General features: G+C 38.0%; 1 protein-coding gene across 32 annotated transcripts in view; it reads left to right on the forward strand.

Annotated features, from left to right (window-relative positions):
- NRXN1 (neurexin 1) overlaps positions 1-22,223 on the forward strand; it is a 633,554-nt gene that overhangs the window by 605,510 nt on the left and 5,821 nt on the right. For 22 of the 32 annotated variants that reach the window (XM_048936787.1, XM_048936796.1, XM_048936793.1 and 19 more), the window contains one exon: positions 12,121-12,208. In XM_048936787.1, the coding sequence (XP_048792744.1) occupies positions 12,121-12,208 (88 nt within the window). The remainder of the gene's footprint in view (positions 1-12,120; positions 12,209-22,223) is intronic. The other 10 variants (XM_048936790.1, XM_048936798.1, XM_048936801.1 and 7 more) reach the window with 1 other exon arrangement.

Here is a 22,223-nt window from a genome sequence, read left to right on the forward strand (position 1 = left end):
CTGCTAAACTCTCCTCTGAGTTTGAGCCTGAGTGTTGCAAAATCATTTTCCATTTTAAAGAGGAACCTTACCATGATTTTTTTTCTGTTTGCTCTCAATAAAATGTGTTGTATTGAATTTCAACAACAGAATTGCACCATCTTGTAAAAACAAAAGAAGGTGAGTTCTAAGCTCCTACTAGACAATGGAAAAACAGCAAAGTTTAATGTAAAACTGAATAACAGCTTTGCAAAGATGGTTGATTTTCCACTTTTCATTCTATTTTAAATTCTCTGCCATATTTTAAGTAAATGCTCATAATGTAATAATGAACATGAAGCATCACAGTTTACAAGACTTAATCATTTCAACTTAGGTTCTTTTGGAGAATCTCACAGCCAGGATGTCTTTGGAATGTGTCTCAGAAGTGTGCCATATTGCAGTCAGAAGAGTGATGAAGCAGTTCTAGCTTTTGAGCTCAGGTTTTCAGTTTTAAATGATTTCACAAGAAATGATGGGCCAAATACACAACTGAAGTGTGAATGTTTTGTTTCCCTGCAACTGTGCATCTTTACACCAGCTGACATTCAAATATGTTATTATTAATCTGTGCAGGCACGTGGCTTATGAATTCATGTTTCACATCATACTTGAATTCTGGTGTTCCCTAATTACTGAGTGTTACCTTAAAAACTCTCCAAATTGAATGTCACGTGTGCAGGTTTTTCCACTTGCTTTAAAAACAAGCTGTGGATACATACTCCACTCATGCATGGCCAAGCTGACAGCCTTGAGCAGACAACTGGCACAGCTGTGCCCTGCAAGTCTGCCCTGCAAATCTCTGAGGCCAAGCTACAAACCGTCAGTAGGAGCAGTAGGCAGCAGTAGTCCTTTAAGAGGATGGAGCCTCGTGGACCAGGCTTCTGTCGAGAAGTTCTGCTTTCCACTCATTGCAGCTGTCTTGCAGTCTGTTTCTAATGGCTGCAAACCACAAACTTGTCCTGTCTAGCTGCCTTTGTACATGGCCACTGATCTTTTTTAGTTCTCCGTGGGTGCCACGCTGCTGATTTGCCCTAATTCTTCGTCCCCACCATTCTCTCTTCCACTTACAATGGTTGTAGTGGTTCCCGCTCTGTAACTGTATATCAAGCACAGTGCTTCATTTCTCTTCCTAAATCCTCCAGTAGTGTCTTAATTATCTTTCACATGCTTATGACTCTTCATCTCAGTATCCCATCTTGCCATCTCTCACAGCCTGATTTCTTTCTATTTTTTGTTCAAATCTTTCCTGTTCCTCCTCCTCCTTATCCAAATATTGCTATGCCCATAGCACAGGAGGAGTCTCCTAGGTTTCAGCTCCTCTCTTCAATACTGGAAAACCAGATATGTATATAGACACTGTGAGGCAACCATATTCTTATGTCCCAAACCCAAGTGACCCTGTGTATGAATTGCAGTTCTCCTAGTTTTCTTAAGCTGCTCCCATTGGCAAAGCTAGTTATATTTTCATACACATGATGAAAAAGGCAGGCTTCTAGGGATGGTAGAACAGCTTAATAAAGTAGTTGTGAATAATGTCTGCATGTAAATAATGTCTCTTTCTTTTTTTCTTCTCTTTTTTTTTTTTCTGAAATCAATCTGAGAAGTTAGGGAGCTATTTCATATGAAAGAGTGTGCACACGCATGCAAACTAATAATTTGATATACGCAGGCTTAAAAAAGTACAAGAGTTGGAAGGTATCTTTAAATAGCTAACTTAATCAAAATAATAATTGCCAACAAGATATTGAGTCATAAATGTAGGTTTTGTAGTATTTATACTGTGATATATACTGAATTCACAGCTCTCACATAGTGAGAGATTAAAAATAAATCCTATTCGTATAACAAACATGGATTTCAACCTCATCTGCTTTATATTGGAAGTGTTTATGGAAGAACATTGTGGTCTGGAAGCACTTGAAGGCTAAATGATGTCAACTGGGGTGCGGCCACTCCAAGGCAGTTCCAGGCGTGCGGTGCTGCTGCTGCCCTGCTGCACGCTCCTCACATCTGCTGCCAGCACGGTTGCTTACACGGTTATGAAATCAAGGCATCGTTAACAAACTCAAATGCCTGTGTGACAAATGGACACTTGCAGAAACTATCTAATTAACTGTATCTCCAAAACAGTGGCTTTAATGAAATACTTATTTTAATTGAAAAGCAATTAGGCATTGTCTCCTTCCAGTGCACGTTTGCCTCTCATTAGCATTAACGAGTTTCATTTGCAGAATGGTGCTTAGCGTGGTTTCCCTGCCCTGCAGAACTGGTCAGTGGATTTCCTTGGTACTGCCCGTGGTCCCGTCAGTGTTTGAGTTTTTAGATTAAAAAATTAAGATAAGGAAGTGCAGTCAAGTTAGCGAGAAGCCAATTTCCTTTTCTCTGTTATTGCAACCCAGTGGTACTGGAGAACAAAATGTGACCAAGTAGTTAGCATTCAAGATGTCACAGCTATCTTCTCGGGCTCTCAGAAGTTTTGAATTATAGTGTGAACTATGGACACTAAGGAAGGTTGGAAGGTGTTGGCAGTGGTGTTGGTGCATATCGTTCCTCAAGAAGACGAAAACAAGGGTTGGAAAAGGGTTGACAGCAGATGCCTTCCTGCTTCTGACTGAGTTAATTTAATTTGCCTCGAGTAAAAAACACACTGAAGTGAACTTGAAGAAAGTGCTGTGGGTCAGTCAGTGTTAGGCAGAAGATCCCGTGTTATTTATTTATTGTCACTGGGGCAAGATGAGATTGCTGATGTACCTAAATGGCCAGTGAGTAGTCTGAGAGTTTATGCAGTTTTCTGCATTTCTGAGAAAAGTTATTATTTGGTATTCTGCATTTTGAAGCAGGATTAGAAAGCTTTTTCCTCCCCCAAAAATAACATGAGTGAGAACGGACACTGAATGTTAGTTCACAGACAGCATTCCTTGTGAAGGATTTTTCTTCCCTTTATCTTTTGAGAATTACCTAGTAGCTAAATTCCCATAGATTTCAATTGATCAAAATACTCTTATGTTATACAGTTTGATAGTCAGGGATATTCACAGTCTCTTGATTTGGTGGTACTGTAAATGTGTAAGAAGATGGAAGCACAGCTAAATGTAAGTGCCCTTCTAATTCTGCTGTATTGGGGATTTTAGTAGCTAAGTGATTCCAGGCTTCTATGTATATGGCTAAGTATGGTCTTATGCCAGTGATTAAGTTGCAGTTTGCAAAAAAATGGGTTTTATTGGAGGCCCACAGGTCAGTTAAATAGAAGCCCACTTCTCCACCAGTAACTCAAACAGTCAATTTTAAAGTTTTCAACAGTGTTATGTTTGAGTTTTGAGGGATGAATAAGACTGCAGTAAGAGTCATACTCTAAAAATTGAACAATCTCTGTAGGTGTGGTCCATAAATATAAATTAATAGGTTTGCTACCACTGTAGCAGTGTTACAGTTGAAGATGCACATAATCTCTGGGTTAAAATGGAGAAAAACCTATGAAAGTGTCCATGGTGTTTTGTGAATTCAGAATTAATGGGGACCAAAATTCAGCAAACAAGAAGACTAAAAATAAAATCATGTCAGAAAATGCAAGCAAAGTGCCCAGAAACATTTATTTTATACTTGGAGGCAAAATTACTTTATTGTCTAGAAGAAAATAAATACTTGGATTTCATCAATCACATTGTTTCTTATCAGTGCAGAAGTGTGTCTGACACTGGCTTTACTTCTCATGCATGAGTTAGCCTAAATGTTGGTCAGGTGTGAAATATGCCCACTTTGTTACAGCAAGGACCTTTTTGAAGCCACAGTCCAAAGTTCATGATAAACATCCATAGTTCTCTTTATAAATAGCATAATTTTGTGCCATCACTTAAAAGTTGGGTCTAGTAATGAATTTACTCTAAAAAACAAACCTTCTTGTTTGCTGAGAGCTGAGAAATGTGAGAAATGAGCTGAGAAAAGCACACCTGTGCTTGATACTCTTATGACTTGCTGTGCATCCAAGAAACACAGCTAGTCCTGTATCAGCCTGTATGAACAAGGGAAGGCCAAAATAGCTCCTGCTATCGTATAGTAGTGCAATGTTAAAGATCTCTTTGCAGGTTCTTTAAAAATGGTGGGAGTGGCTCATCACTGATGAAGATGTTTATGTCGTGTGTTGCCTAGTAAGGATAGACGTGAAGAAGCAAAACAGTTGGGTTAATTTTCTAAATAGCTGCTTATGGAAAGTTGTACAAGAGGAGAAGAGAAGAAACATTCATGAATAACATTAATACAAATTTTATTTCTCATCTGCATCTGTGAAACTAATGTTGTTCATGTGGTTCAGGAGATGTTTTTTTTCCTCATAAGGAAAAAACTGGGTTAAATAGTTCTTTTTAGTCAATATTACTACATAAGGTCTGCCCCAATAGTAACACCTACTATATTTTGTTGGCCCATAACATCAGAAGCAGATGATGGTATGGCAGCAAAGGTTGAACCTTCCCACCAGTATCCCATTACATGTTGTTGCTGTGTGACAGATGGCGGCAGAGAGGCAGTCTGACACAGTGGTGTCTGACGTGGAAGTGGGTACGGAGAGAAGGGATGTCACTGAATTCCTCCACAAGGAAAAAATGGCACCCATTAATGTTTGTTGATGCTTGGTGAAGATTTTTGGAGACAAAAGAGTGGATGTGAGCATAGTGAGGTGGTGTTTCAGCAGCGACAGCAGTCACCTCTGCTGGTGCACATTTTTGCACTCGGGGCACTTGTTCATATTTGGTGAACATGCATAGACAGCAACTGGTGGTGACCATGTTGAGAAAATAGAACTTTGTAGCTGAGAATTTGCTTTATTAAGTAGCGTTGTTGTGCACATTTTATCTGCTTTAGTTTCTATGGAAATAAAAGGAGGCATTACTTTCAGAGCAACGTACATATATTTAAAAATCATTGCAGAGTACTGCCTGGCTGGCTTTCCAGGTAAAAAATTGCAGCTTTGTGAGCATATGGATTTTCTTATCTCTATTCCTGCTTTTTTCAGGATGAAGTAAATAACTCTGAGACTTTGACCAAAGCAATTAACTTCAAATTCAGAGCTTAAAGGAAAGCCACACCATTTTGTTAAGTCATTTTTCTATAGGTAGTTTTTTTCAAATGTGTTTGTAATAATTTTGCTTACAAGAATTTAAATGTTTGGGATTTTTGGGGGAGAGGAGGTTTGGAGAAGTAATAGAAATACTAGACTGCATTAAAAAGATACTGTGGATTTTAAGGTTTCTTGGAAAGCTTCCTGATAGACTTTATATAGAGAATTGGAGGCCAGAAAAAAGATTATTCTGCTTTGCTTTGTGGGGCAGCTGTGTTCCTGTCCCTGCCCATACTGAGGGACAAAGACTGAAGCTACCCTGCAGGGCATCCTAGCCGTCATCTTGAGCATTTTACCTATCCTTCAGGGTTTAATTTCTAAAGCATTCAGGTCACAAACTCAGAGATCTTAATTTATTGTTATTATTATTATTTTGCTAATGTTTCTGTCAGACGCTGACAAACTCAAGAGAAATAGCATGATGGTATTAATTAGATGTAATCTAGTTTGGGAGTGTGTTTCGATTTTCAGTTACTGTACGTTCACATTACAGGGTAATAATAATGTCAGCAGTTAATGAAATATGTAATAATATTGTGTATAGACCTGAAATATTAGCATTTTAATGTCCATGTGCAGAAACAACTTTTTTCAGCAGCATGGCACTGAGAAAATACTTTCTGGGTGTGGGTGGATGAGCAGTAATTGGTGCCTGTGCAGTTTGACCAATAGCAGCTTAAATACAAATTTAGGGGCAGCTGTCCAAATGTCATCTAGAGCTGATATTGTTGTTACATCACAATAGCTTATTTTTCTTACCAGCACACAATTTCATCCAATGGGAGGTCGTTAACACTAGGGAGAAGATAGCTGAAGAGTAGAATTGATTAATGTGATGTATTTCAGTTTTTTTCTACAACTGTCTCGACAACCAGTCATAGAAATCTGCTTCATACACAGAAAATTAAGTTCAAATTACACTGTCTTGGCTAGAAAATTGTGTCATTAATCCAGTCCCAAAAATGAAATTTGATTTTTTTCCATGTGAACTCTTTTGTGACTTTTCATATTTTGCTGGTTTCTGCCAGCATTCCTGGGCACTTTGGTGCATGTTATTTTGGTTTATGTTATTTTATTCCTCCCTTTAAAAGAAAAATAGAGGAGAGAAAGAGAGGAATATATATGAGAATGATTTGTAGGAAGGTCACTTAGTGCATCAGAAATTAATATGTCCAATGCATCAGAACACATTGGCTGCTCTCAGCTCCCTTGTGTAAACATGAACTGTATTTTATAAGAAAAGTTTGCCACATATAATTAGGAAGGTAGAAGTGCATACCTTGTTTTTTCCTTTCTTCACATCATGGTTCCAGTTATATATCCTTTTGCTAAGCTGAAGCAGACCTCTGCATTTAAATGTCAGTGGTAGCTGATTCTCACTGTACAGTAACTGTTTGAATAAAATTTCAGGAGGAAAATAAGTAATTTAAAAAGACCCAAGAACTGGGAACGAGGAGAGTAGAAAAATTTGCTGTCTAATTTCCTAGTCCTTCATGTGAATGTTTGTGTGTTAATGTAGTCATTTGTTAACAGTGGTTAATTAATTTAGCCGATAAACTTACCGTGATTTGTCGGGCTACATCAACTACCATATACCCATTCCTTTGTATGCCTAGTCCCTCGTTTCTCCCTCGGCCTCACCATTAATTTCTCACTTACACCATGCTATTTCTTCCCCATGGGGCTGTGGCTGCTCTACCACGCTTCTCAGGCTGCCGTCACCTCCGGTCATTACTGTAAGTACAGCCAGTTTCTTCCACAAAGCCCTGTAACCTTTTCAGGCAGTGCTCTTCAGGCACCATCTGGTCTCAGCATCTCTTTGGCTGGGCTTCTGCCCGGCTGTTCCCTGCCTCCCTTCTTCCTGACCATCTTGCCCTTTTGGAAGATCTTCTAGAGAATAACCATTGCTAACCTGCTGAACTGCTAACCCTTACCAGTAGCATCCTTGCCAGACTCTTCTCCTCCTCTACTTCATCTGGATAGGCTGAATCAATGGGCTGAACCCATTGGTATGAGCTTCAGCAAGCCAAGGAATGGGTCCTGCACTTACATCAAAACAACCCCATGCATTGCTGCAGGACTGGGGAAGAGAGTCAGGAAAGCTGCATAAAGGGAAGGGACCTGGAGGTGTTAGCTGACAGCTGGCTGAACATGAGCCAGCAGTGTGCCCAGTTGGGCAAGAAGGCCAATGGCATCCCGGGTTGTGTCAGAAATAGAGCAACCAGCAGGGAAGGGAAGTGGTCATCAAGTGTAGTGAGTTTTGCATCTCTCGCTACAAGAAGGACATCAAGGCCCTGGAGTGTGTCCAGAGAAGGGTCTGCAGCACAAGTCCCATGGGGTGCAGCTGAGGAAGCTGTGCCACAGCTATACGAATAAATAAGAATAGTTTTGATTACAGAGCTGAAGTTTTAATCCAAAATAATTTAAGCAGTAGTCACAAGTGGTTATGCTGTTTATAATTCATATAATAATTTTGGTCTATCAGTTTTTAACTGTTGTGTAATTTGAATTTAGTTGCAGTTCTCACGGGATAAAGTATATTACTGAATAGGAATGAAATAAACTATATTCAGAGTAGCTGTAGGGTGCTGTGCTTTTAAAGAATGCTGGTGAAACGCTAGTAGAAAATATGCAGGTTCCATTATACTGTTAATGAATGCACAATTCAGATTGGCGATTTAATTTTTAGATCGCGTTTCTCTGGTACTGGCAGGTTCAACAAGTTTCATACATGAAAACTAAATAAGACGGTACGTATTTACACTCAGTCATGCAAAAACTGAATGACTCAGAAAATGGTTTCCTGTATTGTTTATTCACAAGCAAATTTATTTATTTATTTATTTATTTTTGGATGACATAGCATTCCAAGAGCGCAATAAGAAGGGCACAGTCATAATTTCTGGTACTGGTATTGAACCCGTGATTGTAATCTTTGAGACAACTTGATATTTACCTACAGCTACAGCCTGTCACTCTATTTAAGCCGTAACTAGAGCATCACTTTTTGATCTGGCCAAGAGCTTTCTTGAACTAGTCACCATTTCCTTCCTCAGACAAGGTGGCAGATGGGTCATATTTTAAACTCCCTTGGCTAAGAGACAAATCTTGAAGATCTACTTTCTGCAAAAAGACCTGACTGATGTAAGACTTACTCCTGCAGTGGCCACAGCCATGAGTAATTGCCAGAAATCACTTTGTGTAGTGACTTCTCACCTTACAAAGCATGGTTTTTATGCATTTTTTTATATTGGCATATTGATTGTAAGCTTTTCATACCATCCTTTTTTCTGAAATGGGAACAGATGTCCAACTATTTAAGAAGCCACCTATTAGAGTGGCCTACGCTTCAGATTATACAACCACAACCACTGAATGAACACAGAGGGCTCTGAAAGTAGACAAAGAAGGCAGATGAAATGAAAAGAAGTCCTACTTTGCCTTCCATTTGTGCATCGGCTAGTTTGAATCCCTTTTTTTCAATCCCTTACAACTAGATTATCAGTTCTTAAATGAATTTGAACAACTTGCCCATGAGACATTCTAATCCAATCTTGTATTACAACAATACCAGTTGGATCTTATCCTATTAGGCACTCGCTGTAAATAAGGGATTTTCCACTGACTTTTAAATCCTTCATTAATGAGTATTCTCTAAGCAGTGTCCTGGAAATTAGCCATAGTGCTAGCAACAATTGCAGTTCACTCAGGAAAACCAATTTATTGTAAATCGTCCCATCCAAATTAAAAAATGTACAAAAAAGATAATGTGCAGTAAGTAAAACATTGTGCTATTGCATTATATATCTATAACCCTTGGCTGCCCGAGACCCTTAGATCTAAATCCTTCTCTCTGTTCAGGTGGGTTCCTGTCAGTCAGAGCTCTTCTGCACAGAGCGATCTGGTAGCTGCCCCAGTTTTTGTAATTTATGTGTTGCTTATGTTCTCTAGTGTTTTAGTTAATTCTTAATCCCATTTAAAATTGTGTTAAGTGGTCTAATGACTTTTATATGAAGCTTGGTCACTACCATTTCACTTCCTTTCACAGCTCGTTTGCCTTTATGCTAAAAATATGTGAGTAATGGGAAAGATGTGTTCAGGGGAAAGCAGAGAATAGGGGGAGGCTGTGACACATCTGTTAATTGACACCTAAGCTGGAATTATTCCTGACACATTTCTTACAAAGAAAACAATTTTCATACTTTACCTCTTCTCATTCAAATACTGGTACTTGTTTTATTGTTTGCAACAAAATCCATTTTATATCTTGTATTAACTTTGAAACAAAGATTATTTCATTTATTTGCTCAGAGATGCAAATCTTGGCATGGTATCTTCACATTTATTTTAATAGTTATTCATTTCTTTATCCTTAGTGTGCATGCACTTTTATCAAACAAGAACATCCCTTTGTTCTTGAAGAAGTGTGCACATTCTTTCCCGAGATATCACTAGAATTAGTAGCATCTTACAAAGATAGGCTTGACCTCCCTTTATAAGTAACTGAGCAAAGTATCTTTCATATGTTAAGTCACTTAAAATGTATGATGTTTCAATAGTTATTTTCTTGTAATTTTGATTACAGTCGAAACTGGACAAAGAGGCTGTAGTTAGATTAAACTCTGACCATAGTGTGCTACATAAAGAGTAACGAGAGACACTGTGGTCCTTCTGTAACTCGACCTGAACGTTTAATCTCTATCAGCTGAAGTTACAAGAATCACAGACTTAACACATCCCCTGCGTGCACCAAAGCACCCTTAAACAAAAATCCATTTAGACTAGTTCTTAGAGAAAATAATTTGTTGCTATCACTGTTATGTATGCATATGATGCTTTCTGCTGAATGGTATTCATACACAATTCCCTAGTGCTCAACTGGGAGCGTTCAGTATTCCAGCTGCAGGTCATACAAGTGTACATCAGCATTATGGACAGAAGGAAAAATATATGGCACTTGGTTTTGCTGACAAAATTGAAACTGTTTGGGAGATGCGTGGCTCTTTTTTTCATACTTTCTTATTACTGTAAGTGCTTTTTGAAGTACAGAGTTAAGCTTTTATGTGCAGGCTTTATTAGTTGGTTACCTGGCTGTTTATTTTTATTCTATACTTTAGGAAAAATGCAGGCAGAGATTGGTTTTTAAGCAGATATTGATTTTCAGGTTTAAATGGTTGTCTTTTGGAAGAAGGAAATGGACATTAGAAATTCAGTATGATGTTTGCAGCTGACTTTTGCTATAGCTATATAGCAGGAAGAATGGTCAACTAGAAAACTTTTTTTTATGTATATATAACTTTCATTCTAAATCTGCCAACTTAGTTCGGCAGCCTTGCAGATTTACATAAACCTTTCCAACTATAAGGAAAGGTGGTCCTTACGATTAAGGCACTGAACTGTGACATAACATAGCTGTTGTCTGTAGCCATTTTGAATGCCTTCAACACGTTATTCCATTCTATTATGTCTCAGTCTTCTATCTTTATGTGATTATAATAGGCTTTTCCTTGTTCTACCTCACATGTGAATAAATGTATTCCTGTATCAGTTTCCTACCTCACGGAAGTGTGGAAAGCATATGTTCATTAATATTCTTGAAGCGTGACAAAGAAAAGCCTATTATTGCAATGTGCTTTGCTTTAGAACTTTAGTTAGAAGAATATGATAAATAACATTGGTTAAGCTTTGTCCATAAAATGCCAGGAGTACTGTATTTACATATTCAGACATAAACTGATGAGGTTAAACTTTGAGGTGTTGAGTCCTTCTCCGATGCAAACAAACATCCAAAAATGATATTTCACATTGACCAAAATGATCTTGTAATTGCCATACATATCATACAGGAAAGCAAGAGTGTTTTTTTGCCAACTTTATCCTTAGTTGTATGTTTCAGTGTCACGTTTTCTTATTCTCCTCATGTATTTCCTTCAGTGAGGCGAAGGGAAGCTTGAAATGGGCAGAAAAGAAACATTTTACCCATAGGAAAAGCTTCTTCCTGAACTCATTAGTAATTGCTTGAGAAATGACCATGAGCATGACAGTTTATATTTCTCTGCTATTATTTCCCCTAATGACTGTGGATGTTCTTATTATATTTCTAAATGCCTATTCTCAGAGGTGGCTTGAACAGAAGGTGCATCATTTTATTAGGTTCAGATTGATTGCCTCTGTGTTTCATTTAATATTTTCTTGTTCTTTCACAGTAAGGTAAGGTAGATGGAAGTCCCCAGTTTGCTTTCGATGTGTTGCTCCAGGTTCTATCATCTGATAGAAAACCTCTGTCTTGATTTTTATTTATTTTTCTTCTTTTTTAAATACAAACTGTCCAAGCTAATTCTGGACAGATGTTCCTCAAATTTCTCTGAGCTCAGCACAGAACTTGGGCAATCCTTCACTTATTAAAGAAAAAAGGATATTTTAACTGGTACTTTCTAACACTGTATATATTTACTGTTGTTTTCTTTCCTTGCCTTTCTTCTCACTGAATAGTGGCTTTAACTCAGAAATAGTTTTCTTTCCTTCCTTTAGGTTGGCGTTGTGGTTTTTTTTTTTTTTTGGCTCTATATCTGCAGCAAGTGCAATCAATATAATTTCAGTTTTAACAGCTGCAGGCAGCTCAATACTTTGACTTGTTTTTTAATGCTCTTTGTGTTTTCAATAATATCATAGCAGAGACATTTGAGGTAAAGAGGAAAGATGGGTAGCCTGAATGTACACATTTTTTCCTTGTACTTTGTGTTATTGCATGAAAATATTATAATGTTTAAGGGCTTGCACTGAATATCTAACGCAGTTCCTTTAAAAACTGACAAGTGCAAATTGAAAAGCAGTGTCCCACTAATAGAGAGTTGGAAAGTGTCACTGTACCATTATTAAATCTGGAATGCTCTGGGCCTTGTATAAATTCAAGCAATACCAATGAGGACCTTAGAATATAATAAGCCAATTAAAATATACCTACTTGACTTTTATTTTCTTTGCAGACCACAGATGACATCCTGGTGGCCTCAGCTGAATGTCCCAGCGATGATGAGGACATTGATCCCTGTGAGCCGAGCTCAGGTGGGTTAGGTTAGTCAACTTTTTTACTACTTTCTTTTATTTCATATTTGCATGCTTCCATCTCCCAGAAATTTAGAGGGACAGTCCTTTCTTACCTAGCATGGATGAGTTAAATCACGGTCTTTATACCTATTATATGTATGCCAGCTGGGAGGGACAGTTTGCCATATAGTATTCAAAGGCAAAAGCCTAGAATCCATTTTTGGTAGTTGTGATCTGTGCAGGGTTATAGCTTACCAAAGGCTAGGATCACAAAGGCATTCTGGGACTCCTGTAACTGTTGTGATAAAGAAGAGACAACTTCAATCAGAAAAAAAGGTGTTGCAATTGCTAATGCCTTAAGTATTTTTCCCAATGAAAGTGCAGTATTTCAAATATTTTATTATATTAGCAGTGAAAGCAGTGTTCATTTTGAATTACTGTAATAGATGGTAAAAACCTGAATATAATAGAATACATCAGTTTCAAATTTAAAGTAGCTTTATGGTATTTTTCCAAACTAAAGACATCTACAAATTCTCTAAAGATTTGTTCTCAATGACTTCTTCTCCCAGTCTGTATACATACCTGGGATTGCCACAAGTCAAGTGTTACACCTTGTACATGGCTTTGTTGAGCCTTATTTGGTTCTGGATGGCATCCTGTCCTTCTTTTGTGTCAACTGCACTGTTCAGCTTGGTATCATCAGCAAACTTGATGAGGCTACACTTATTCCTACTATTGTCTTTATCCACCAAATAGTCCTGCCTTCAAATCCCTTTCTCTCCAAATTAGAGATAATGATGTGGTATCCATGCCAAAGGCCTTACACAAGTCCAGGTAGACATCAGTTGCCCTTTTTTTGTCTACCAGTGCCATCACTCCTTCGTAAAAGGCCACCAGATCGGTCAGGCACAATCTGCTCTTGGTGAAGCAGTACTGGCTGTCTCAGATAACCTCCTACTCATATATGCCTTAATATTGCTTTCAGGAGGATTCGCTCCATGATCTTCCCAGGCACAGACCTGAAGCTCACCAGCTTGTAGTTTCCCAGGTCTTCCTTTCTCCCCTTTTTGAAAACGGGAGAAATGCTTCCCTTTTTCCAGTCTCCAGGGACTTCACCTGACAGCCACGGCCTTTCAAATGTGATGGAGAGTGGTTTGGCAGCCACATAAGACAGTTGCTCAGGACCCTGAGATGCATGTTATCTGGCCCATAGATGTGTACACATTCAGTCTCAAGACACAGTCTTAGACTTGCTCTGCTCTTAAAGTGGGAGGGATTTTGCTCCCCCCTGCTCCTTCCAACAGGTTCAAGAACACAAGAGATGTGAAAAGCCCAACTGCCAATGAAGGCTGAGGCAAAGAGCTCACTTCAGCCTTCTCTGTGTCTGTTGAAGCCAGTTCTTCCTTCTCATTTATCAGGAAGGGACACAGTCTCCTTTACCTGGCTCCCAATAAGCCTCTTGAATCCCTTCTTGTTATTTTTCACATCCCTTACCAAGTTTAGTTCCATCTGCGCCTTGGTTTTCCTGATTGTATCTCTCAAAGTCTGGACAGCAACCCTGCATTTTCTCTGGGCCACACGTCCCTGCTTCCACTGTTTTCCTGTTCTATCCCACCATTCGTCACTCAGCTACACTTCTCATCTTTGTTTATTTGAGAATGGTTTTACTGTTTCATTTCTTGGATCCCAACTTCTATTGCTTTTTTTTTTTTAAAAAAAAAAAAAAAAGCATGGATTGGCACAAGAATTTTGTTCTCCATAAACTCAATTGTCTGGATCATTTTATCTGTCATTCTACACATCAAAATGTCACTTGTCCTCCCACTCTCTACTCTTAAAAGCTATTAATTTGCCTCCTTCTTCAATGGCCTTGTCCTTTTCTCATATATGAAACATCAACCAAAAGGGTTGGTGAAGTCGTAACTTCTTGCATATCTGTCTCCCTGAAAATTTAGTCTTAACCACTTAGTCTTACAAATAAGATTTCTCCATAAGTAGTCCTGTAGCAATAAAGCACTGAATAATACTGCAGTCCATATAAATAATGCTCCATCTGAATTATACTGCAGTAAACGTCCACTCCTACCAGTAGGCTTAAACTTAAATGAGAAAAACATAATATTGTTGACAATGACAAAATATTATTTTCTTGATTTTTGGGGATAGGAAATGCAAAATAATGTGACCCTCAATTTAATTTTTTCACATGGTTCAGTTCAGCTGTTTTCCCTTAATTTCTTTCACAAAACTCAATTGTTTCTACATAGCCAGACCTTCACCTCCTCACTGAAGCTGGTGAAGCTCATGTTTCCTACCAGATACTTCTAGAAGGAAGATAGTTATAGAATCTATATGATTATTAGGACAATTATACTATTGTATTTTCACTTGAGAGGCCGTAGCTTGAAATTTAATTAGATGTCTTCTCTTGTTTAGATGATCATTCAGCATACAGCATACTCATTAATCTCACATCAATATTTTTCTAGAAAGAATACATTAAAAGGATGACCAGAGCCCATTTGATTTTATTGACAGAGCTATAAGCACACGTTTTCATGAGGATTGCCCATACTAAGCCTATTCCTAGCTGCAGTTCTCAGCTCAAAGTGGAAGACTACTCAATAAATCATTTGAATATTGTAGACCTATATATCATAGATAATAGTCATTAGATAGATGTTACCAATTAGCTAGACTTATGTTTAAAATAGGACTTACTTTGTTGGATAGATGTCTTGCAGTTTGTAGGTGGTATTAAGTCTTGGTCTGCCACCACAAATTTTGTTTGCAGTGCACCTGTCTTTGAAAGAATAAAAGGAAAGAAGCTATTTGCAACAAATTTTATATAGGACATAAAAGTGTAGACCAGAGTAGGAGGTGCTAAGCAGCAATCCCAACAATTTGTCTGGGACATGAAGTCACAAACATCATAATTGCAAATTTCACTGTGACTGCTAAATGTGCCATAAGTGGATGAAGTCATAACAAATTTATTATCATGCAAAAGTTAGTCAACGTATTTTGCTTCCATTATGTTTTGTGTGGCAAAGCAACATGTATTGCTTTTCTAATCTAAATACTAATAGCAACATGAATAGTAACCGTAACTGTTTCCTCTGCTTCTTGTGACTGAGGAAATAGTAAAGTTTTTTCATTTTGTAGGCAAGTTATGATTAATAATAGTGGAAACTTGTCCAAAAAAAAAAAAAAAAAGAGCTGGGATGACTTAATAATTTTACCTAAAAAGCTATAAAACTGTGGGTGGGCAGATGGCCATTTTGCATGCCTGCAGTGCTGTTCCAGCCCTTCCTGAGCTTTGTGCAGAGTTCTGATTTCTGTAGACTTGCAGCGGATGTGTGTTGCACTGTTTATTTGTCCCAGTTATGTTGAGTAGTATTTTATTTGTTAGAATTTATCTAACCTCTTTTGCGGATATGGAAAGATTCAAAAAAGCGGGGCCCAAACTGGGTCAAATGAAGTAGAGTCATGGAGTTTAATGGCAGGAAATCTTGATGGTGGTCAAAGCCTTACAGTTTTTAGCATATGACAAAAATTTGCTGTTTTTGCTTTTTTGCTTTTTTTTTTTTGTTTTTTTGACGAAAAAATTTGTTTTTGCTGCAAATTACAGTTAAATCCTCTCCAACTCAGGAGTCAACCAGGTTTTAAATTAGAATTTAGCTTGAAAAATCTCTCTGGATGGCCCCATCAGAAATGGGACACATAGAGGAGGAACTCTGCCAGCATGTATGGTATTTGCTAGAAAGCATTAGCAAAGACAACCTTCATAGTGGAAAAAGTGGCGTTTTGGTAACAAACCAAGCTATTCATCAGCTTTCTACCACCAAAATCTCATGTGTTGCAACAAGAGAAATTAATTAAGCATCTCATAATCAATATTTGCCTGGCTAGAAGCTCTTGGATTCCACTTCCCAAGGCAGTGATTGATTAGTGTCAGACCCTGTCCTGTACTCAGTCTCTAGGGAAAGAGGGCAATAGCCAGGGCAGAGTTCAGTGCTGCATGCAAACTGGTGCATTTGTTACCTGTCTTAGCCTTGATTCTTGATCCTGCGAAAGAAATGGGATTAGATTATTTCCCACATTATTATTTAAGGACCAGTAATAGGATAGATGCTTACAGACTGATCTTTGTGCATGTATTGATTTTCCGACACCTTGGCTTACTTATTGCATCACAGAAAACCACTGGCAGTGTTCAGAAGTATGCAATGCATCAATGCAGCCAGGAGAAAGTGGATAAAGCCACTGCTGAAGATGTATTTTATAAAGTATACAGTAGCATTCATTCACTGCTCTGGGGATGGCTTTGTCCTGTAAGCAGAATAGTATAGGACTTTGCGTGTGCGGACTGCTTCCTCCGTATATATGTTCCCTTCTGTGTTATAACATGTATTAGGCAGATAGAAGTAATGGCTAGGAACCATACATTCTCAAACACTTTGTGATGCTTTAAACTTGATCTGAGAACTTATACCTATTTTTTCTAATGAGCGGAGCTGTGAAATACGGACAGTGAAGGATTTCTGTCTGTTAATAAAAGTTTTGCACTTCTTTTCCTGTTGCAAATTATTCACTGTATTCCTGATTCAATTAGCAGCAAAACAATAAAATAAAATTGCAGTGTGAGGTGAAATTATTCCTATAATTTACACACAAGTGTAAATGCCTTATTTAATAAACTGATTGGAATGCATCATGCAAGGAGCTGAAAGAAAACAAAAATTACAATTAGTGATGTATCAACACTGATCTCTACCCTTTGCCAGCCACATTACTGAAACACAGGGACGTTGAATAGAATTGTAGCTTTCTAGCCAGTCTTGAGTGTTCTCATACATTTCTTGTGTTAGGAGTAACTAAAAACAACATACTGAAAGAAGGGGTTTTCTTTCACTCTAATAAATATTTTTTTTCAATAATTAAGAAAATTCTAATTCCTCTAATGCATTATCAGTAATTTTAGGGATGATCTGCATGCCCATGCTCTCATATGTGCTTTCTTTGTGTAACCTCAAGTAGTGCATTGGATTTATGAACAAAGAAAATAATTTTAAAGTTTATTTTTAAAGCAAACTCTAAGACAGAATTCAGCTGTTGCAAGCTAAACATGCCTTTTAAACATGGACAATTCAGATTTTTACTTCTTGCTGAATATATGTAATTCAGAGGTTATAGTACAATGCCTAGAAATGACAGCACAGGTTAATGCATTCTAAGGTCTATTAATTGCATTCACAGTGACATGAACGTATCAGAATTCAAAATATGGATGGGAACTGAGGGATGATTTTTTTTTCTGGACATAGTGGTTTTCTATCAGTGTAATATCAGCGACTCTCTGGGCTCTTAGACTGGTAAAAAATATCAACATCAAGTCACTATAAATCATACAAAGTTCTGTCCTAACTTGTACAAGAACTTTTCCATTGGTAGAAAAATTATGAATGGAGTTTCCTGTGTATAAGGTATTCATAAATCTACTCACATCTTTTGTGATAGTTGAAGATTCTCCTTTCTGTAATGTGTATATGAATGGCATCCATTCATAATGTAAATAATGGGATTATTACTGTTATATACTGTTATATGTTCAGTGATTCCCCAGCTGAGATGAAACCAGGTGGTAATGTTTCTGGTAATCTGATGAAACTGGAGGGCCGTGTTAATTTTCACTCTTTTAAATATGTAAAATACTGTGGCTCAGTTCTCAAGGTATTTACACAAAAATCTGAATCATATGATCCTGTCTGCTAGGACACTTGGGCTGGGATGAAATGCAGAGAAGCAATCCAGGCACTTCAATAAAATGTCTAGCAAGCAAACATATAGTCCTTTTACTCAAGTGTAGTAGTGATATGTTAGCCAGTCAAGGCAAGCATACAATCCCTGCAGGAGATAATGTGAGTCAGAGGAAGTGAACAGCAAGCATTTTAGAGCTGCAGATCACAGTTCTGTGGGCTGGGCAAGGCTTGTGGAGGGCAGGAGATGCCTACGCACGTTCAGCACACACAGCAGTGGAGAAGTACAGGTTTGTCCCATTGCTGGAAAAATCGTCTTGCAATCCATTCAGTATTCTTTTTCTCTTCCTTTTTCTCTGCCTCATTACATAGATATGCATCAACTCTTGAGAGCTTCCTCAATTTATCTAGAAATTTCACAGAAAACATTGTTGTTAGCATACAAGTAGTTGCCTGACCTACAATTTTTGCTACTCCCATATATAGAACTTGTCTTACAGGCTATTTCAGCATTAACTGGAGAGGGTGACAAATCCAGAAAAACTCCAAAGAAAGAGAAATCTAGCAAATCTCAAAATTACTGAATAATTTGTTGACTGTTGATGTAGTGGCTTTTTCAATTAAAAAAAAAAAAAAAAAAAAAGGATCCATGACCATGTTCTTTTGGACAAAGTCGTCCTGATGTCAGTTCAAGACTGATAGTCAAGATTTTCAATTATACAACAAATTACATCCCAGTGTTCGATGTGTATGGCACTGATGTGTAAAGAGGTTCAGGGCAGTTTGAAGCGCTTTTGTGCTTGTTTGAACCAACATGATGGATTTTTTTATGCATATTTCAGAAGATAAACTATATTCTTCATTAGGTGGCAGTAATCCTTGCTTGCTTGTTATCTTACTTTCTTTAAATACCAAATCACAACTGAGTCAGATCTTGTCCCATATGTGGCTTGTGTTGATTGTTCCAGCTGAAAGTTTCTGAACTCCATTACAAAGCAACCTCCTTTTCATCTTCTAAATTCTCGTTCTTATTTGGAGTAGAACCACAGTGCCAGAACTGGTTGTCTTTTTTGGGGGGTGGGGGGGAGCGGGGTGAAATGAGGAATTTTGGAAAGGTTGAGGTTTTGCTTGTGCAACAATGAATTAGCTGCTTGAATCTCAAACAGGTTCCTTCAGTTTTTTTGGAAATCTGATTAAAAATCCAAAATTTAAACATGTAATTGTTAAAATTGGTCTTTTTCAATTAAGCTTACGCTTAGGATCAGGGCTACTCTTAGAATGTTGACATAAATATGTAGTTCTTGTTTCTTAGTCAAGATTCTGTGATTTTTGGTTTTCCGTATTCCACATCATACCATCATGTAGTGCACTGGGAGTTAAAGTGTTAATGCTCCAATTCTGGCTACCTGTCCCTGTACTATTAACTAGATCAATCTATGCCCGTGACACTCGGAAATTAGATTCTATGCAACTGGTACCTTGATTAATGCAAGGCAACTGTGTTCCATGAACTACTCTTCATTCCAGTTTGACTGCCTACACCTAGTGTATATATTTCTCCTGCACTATTCTGTTGACACTGGCAGTACTGAACCTAACTTCATGTCACTTTGTAACACAAACACATTGAATTTGCCTCTTTGTGGGGAAAAAGATCTTTTCTCTGCCCTGTTTATTGTCACTTTTCAATGGACATGTTAGTAGAAGAACAGCATTTTGTGAAGGGATAAAATAGCTTATAGCCAACATGATGTTGTTCATCTATGCCAAGTTTGAACAGTGCAATTTTAAATCAGATACTTAAAATTCTGTAGGAAATTTGCTTTACCTTTACTATTTGGAGGAAGGATTAGATAGGTGAGAATCTGAGGCAGCCGTCCCTAGCAAACAGAGAAAACACAATTTTGCTAAGAAGGGGGAACACTGCATATATGACAGAAGTCAGAGGTGTTAGAGTCAGGGGTCTGAATTAAGTGACCCTGGGCACTTCCTATTGCGTGATCTTTTGCAGCTTAGTTATTCTGCATTTGGACCGGGGACTTACAGGTGTGCAAGCAAACCATTATGCTTCAAGCTAACCATTTGAGGTACCTGATAAATTCAATTAATACAGTGTTAGAAGGTAGTTAGTGTATGCCAGCTGCAGCTTATCAACTAATTACCATGCTAACAGACTGCTGGCTGCAAACAGGGCTGCTTACCCCACTGCCAGACAACAGAGATAAGGGCAAACTGGCACTTTTTGCTGATGTTTTCTAGCAATCAGAGCAGAGTGAGTTTTCATTATCTCTTGTGCATATATAGTAGTAGGACCATTGCTGCTAATTTTCAGCTACTTGCTTAGACCTAATTTAAACTTCTGCAGAAACACTGCATTTTTAGTGCGTCATCTGACAACCTGCAGAGTGGCAAGTGAATGCTGCCAAGTTGGAGAAATAGTTATTCTCTAAGGATATTACTCATAAATGGAAGCAGGGAAAATTTAAGGAAAAAATAACCTGTAATGAGGATGCATGGACCCAAAATTGTCTAACCCTAGGCTATCTCATTCTAACTACACAAAGACCTGAAGTAAGTCTTGTTCTGCTGTGTTGACATGCTGTCCTGGCCCATAGATTTCAAAACCTTCACTTCTCCAAAGGTTAAGAGCTGTAGTCTAGATTTGTGAGTTGGGTAGCTTCAGTGTAAACTGGCTTGAGCAGTAGATTCTGATCTACATACAAGACATGTTGTGAAAATACGCCCAAAAAAGTTAGAGAAAAGGGATGAACAAAAAATAAAATAGAAGCAGTAAAAATATATGAGAATTATATTCCAAAAGAAAAGCTTTTTAGACCCCTCAAACTTTGTGCTGACACCGGTCAGCAGTACTGCTTTACAGATGATGATGACAGAAGCAGAGGTAAACACAGCAATCCTTTTTTTTTAATGTTTTAATATTATTGAGAAAAAGAATATGAGGGGAAAAAAAAAGAGTGTTATTTGTATCAATCCTGAAGTCCATTTGGCTTTCTATTCCCAACCCCTTGGGTAACACCTGAGGTCTGAGAAATAGTAAGATTCAGGCTCAACAAGTGTAGTTATAGCTGTGAGTTGCATCCATAGCCTTGTTTGGCAGTTGTAGCTCACTGTTTGTATATTGTGTGTGAACTTCTCAAAACCTTGGACCCTTCTTTTCCCAAGCATATAATCAAGTTTATTATTAGTCAGTCTGACTTTATGACAGTAATTAGAGCAAATTAAATGCAGTGTGCACAGACGTTTCTCTCGTCAGCTAGCAACTGCTTAGTGAAGGAAAACATTCAGGGGATCACCCACAATTGCAAAGATCAGTGAGGGTGTGTGCATCTCCAGCTCATTTCACGAGCAAGAATCACTCCTCGCTCTGCAGGACAAGCCATCAGATTTCTCACTCCTGATGACGACGTTTTGGTGTTCCCTTGCAGAAAACTGCTTCCTAGATTAGGTGGTTTGATTTGTTTTTATGTTGCTTTTTGTTTGTTTGTTCTGTTTTAAACGAAATGATAATGATAAGAACAGCAAGCAAAGAAGCCTTTATCCTTTGCTCAACAGTAAAGCTTTCACTAAATTCTATGGTTTCCAAGTGTCACTGTCACTAACAATACAAATTCTTGGTACAATGAAGCCATTAAAACAGCTATGGCCAAAAAATGTCTCTAGTGCCCCTGCCCTTTCCTTGCAGTAACACTGGTGTTCATCCCACCCTTCAGAGAGCTAGAGCTGCCAGCAGCCAACATCTTCAGTTAGTTCTCCCAGCTGTCTTCCCGTGATTAGAATTACTTACCTCGAGCTGGAATATTTTATCAGAAGTATAATATTTTGGGGTTTTCCATATGTTATCTTATTCACAAAAACATATATTTTTTTCCATTTAAGAGTACTTTGATTTAAAATCTACACTATCCATTGACTATGCTGGCCAGTCTAAATTTCTGAAGCGAAGTCACAAATTACCAAAGCTCCCCCAGAGCACACCCAAAAACAGGATAAGTTACTTAGAAGCAAAGATGAATGATGAATGTGGAAGTGGGAAGAGTTAGGGCTGATAGTTTAAGAATAGAAGGAGAAAATATCCATATTGTGAGGCAAGGAACACTGAAAGAGGAGCAATACAACTAAAACCAAAAAAAAACCATGACAGTAAGAGCCCAGGGATGACGACTGCTAAAAACACGAAGCGATATACTGGTTCACGTTTTCCGCTTAGGTTAAAATTGCATTCAGTTTGGCAGAAAAGTGTTTTCAGAAAACCTTCTTAT

Source organism: Lagopus muta, chromosome 2 (genome assembly GCF_023343835.1).
Source record: "Lagopus muta isolate bLagMut1 chromosome 2, bLagMut1 primary, whole genome shotgun sequence".
NCBI lineage: Eukaryota > Metazoa > Chordata > Aves > Galliformes > Phasianidae > Lagopus > Lagopus muta.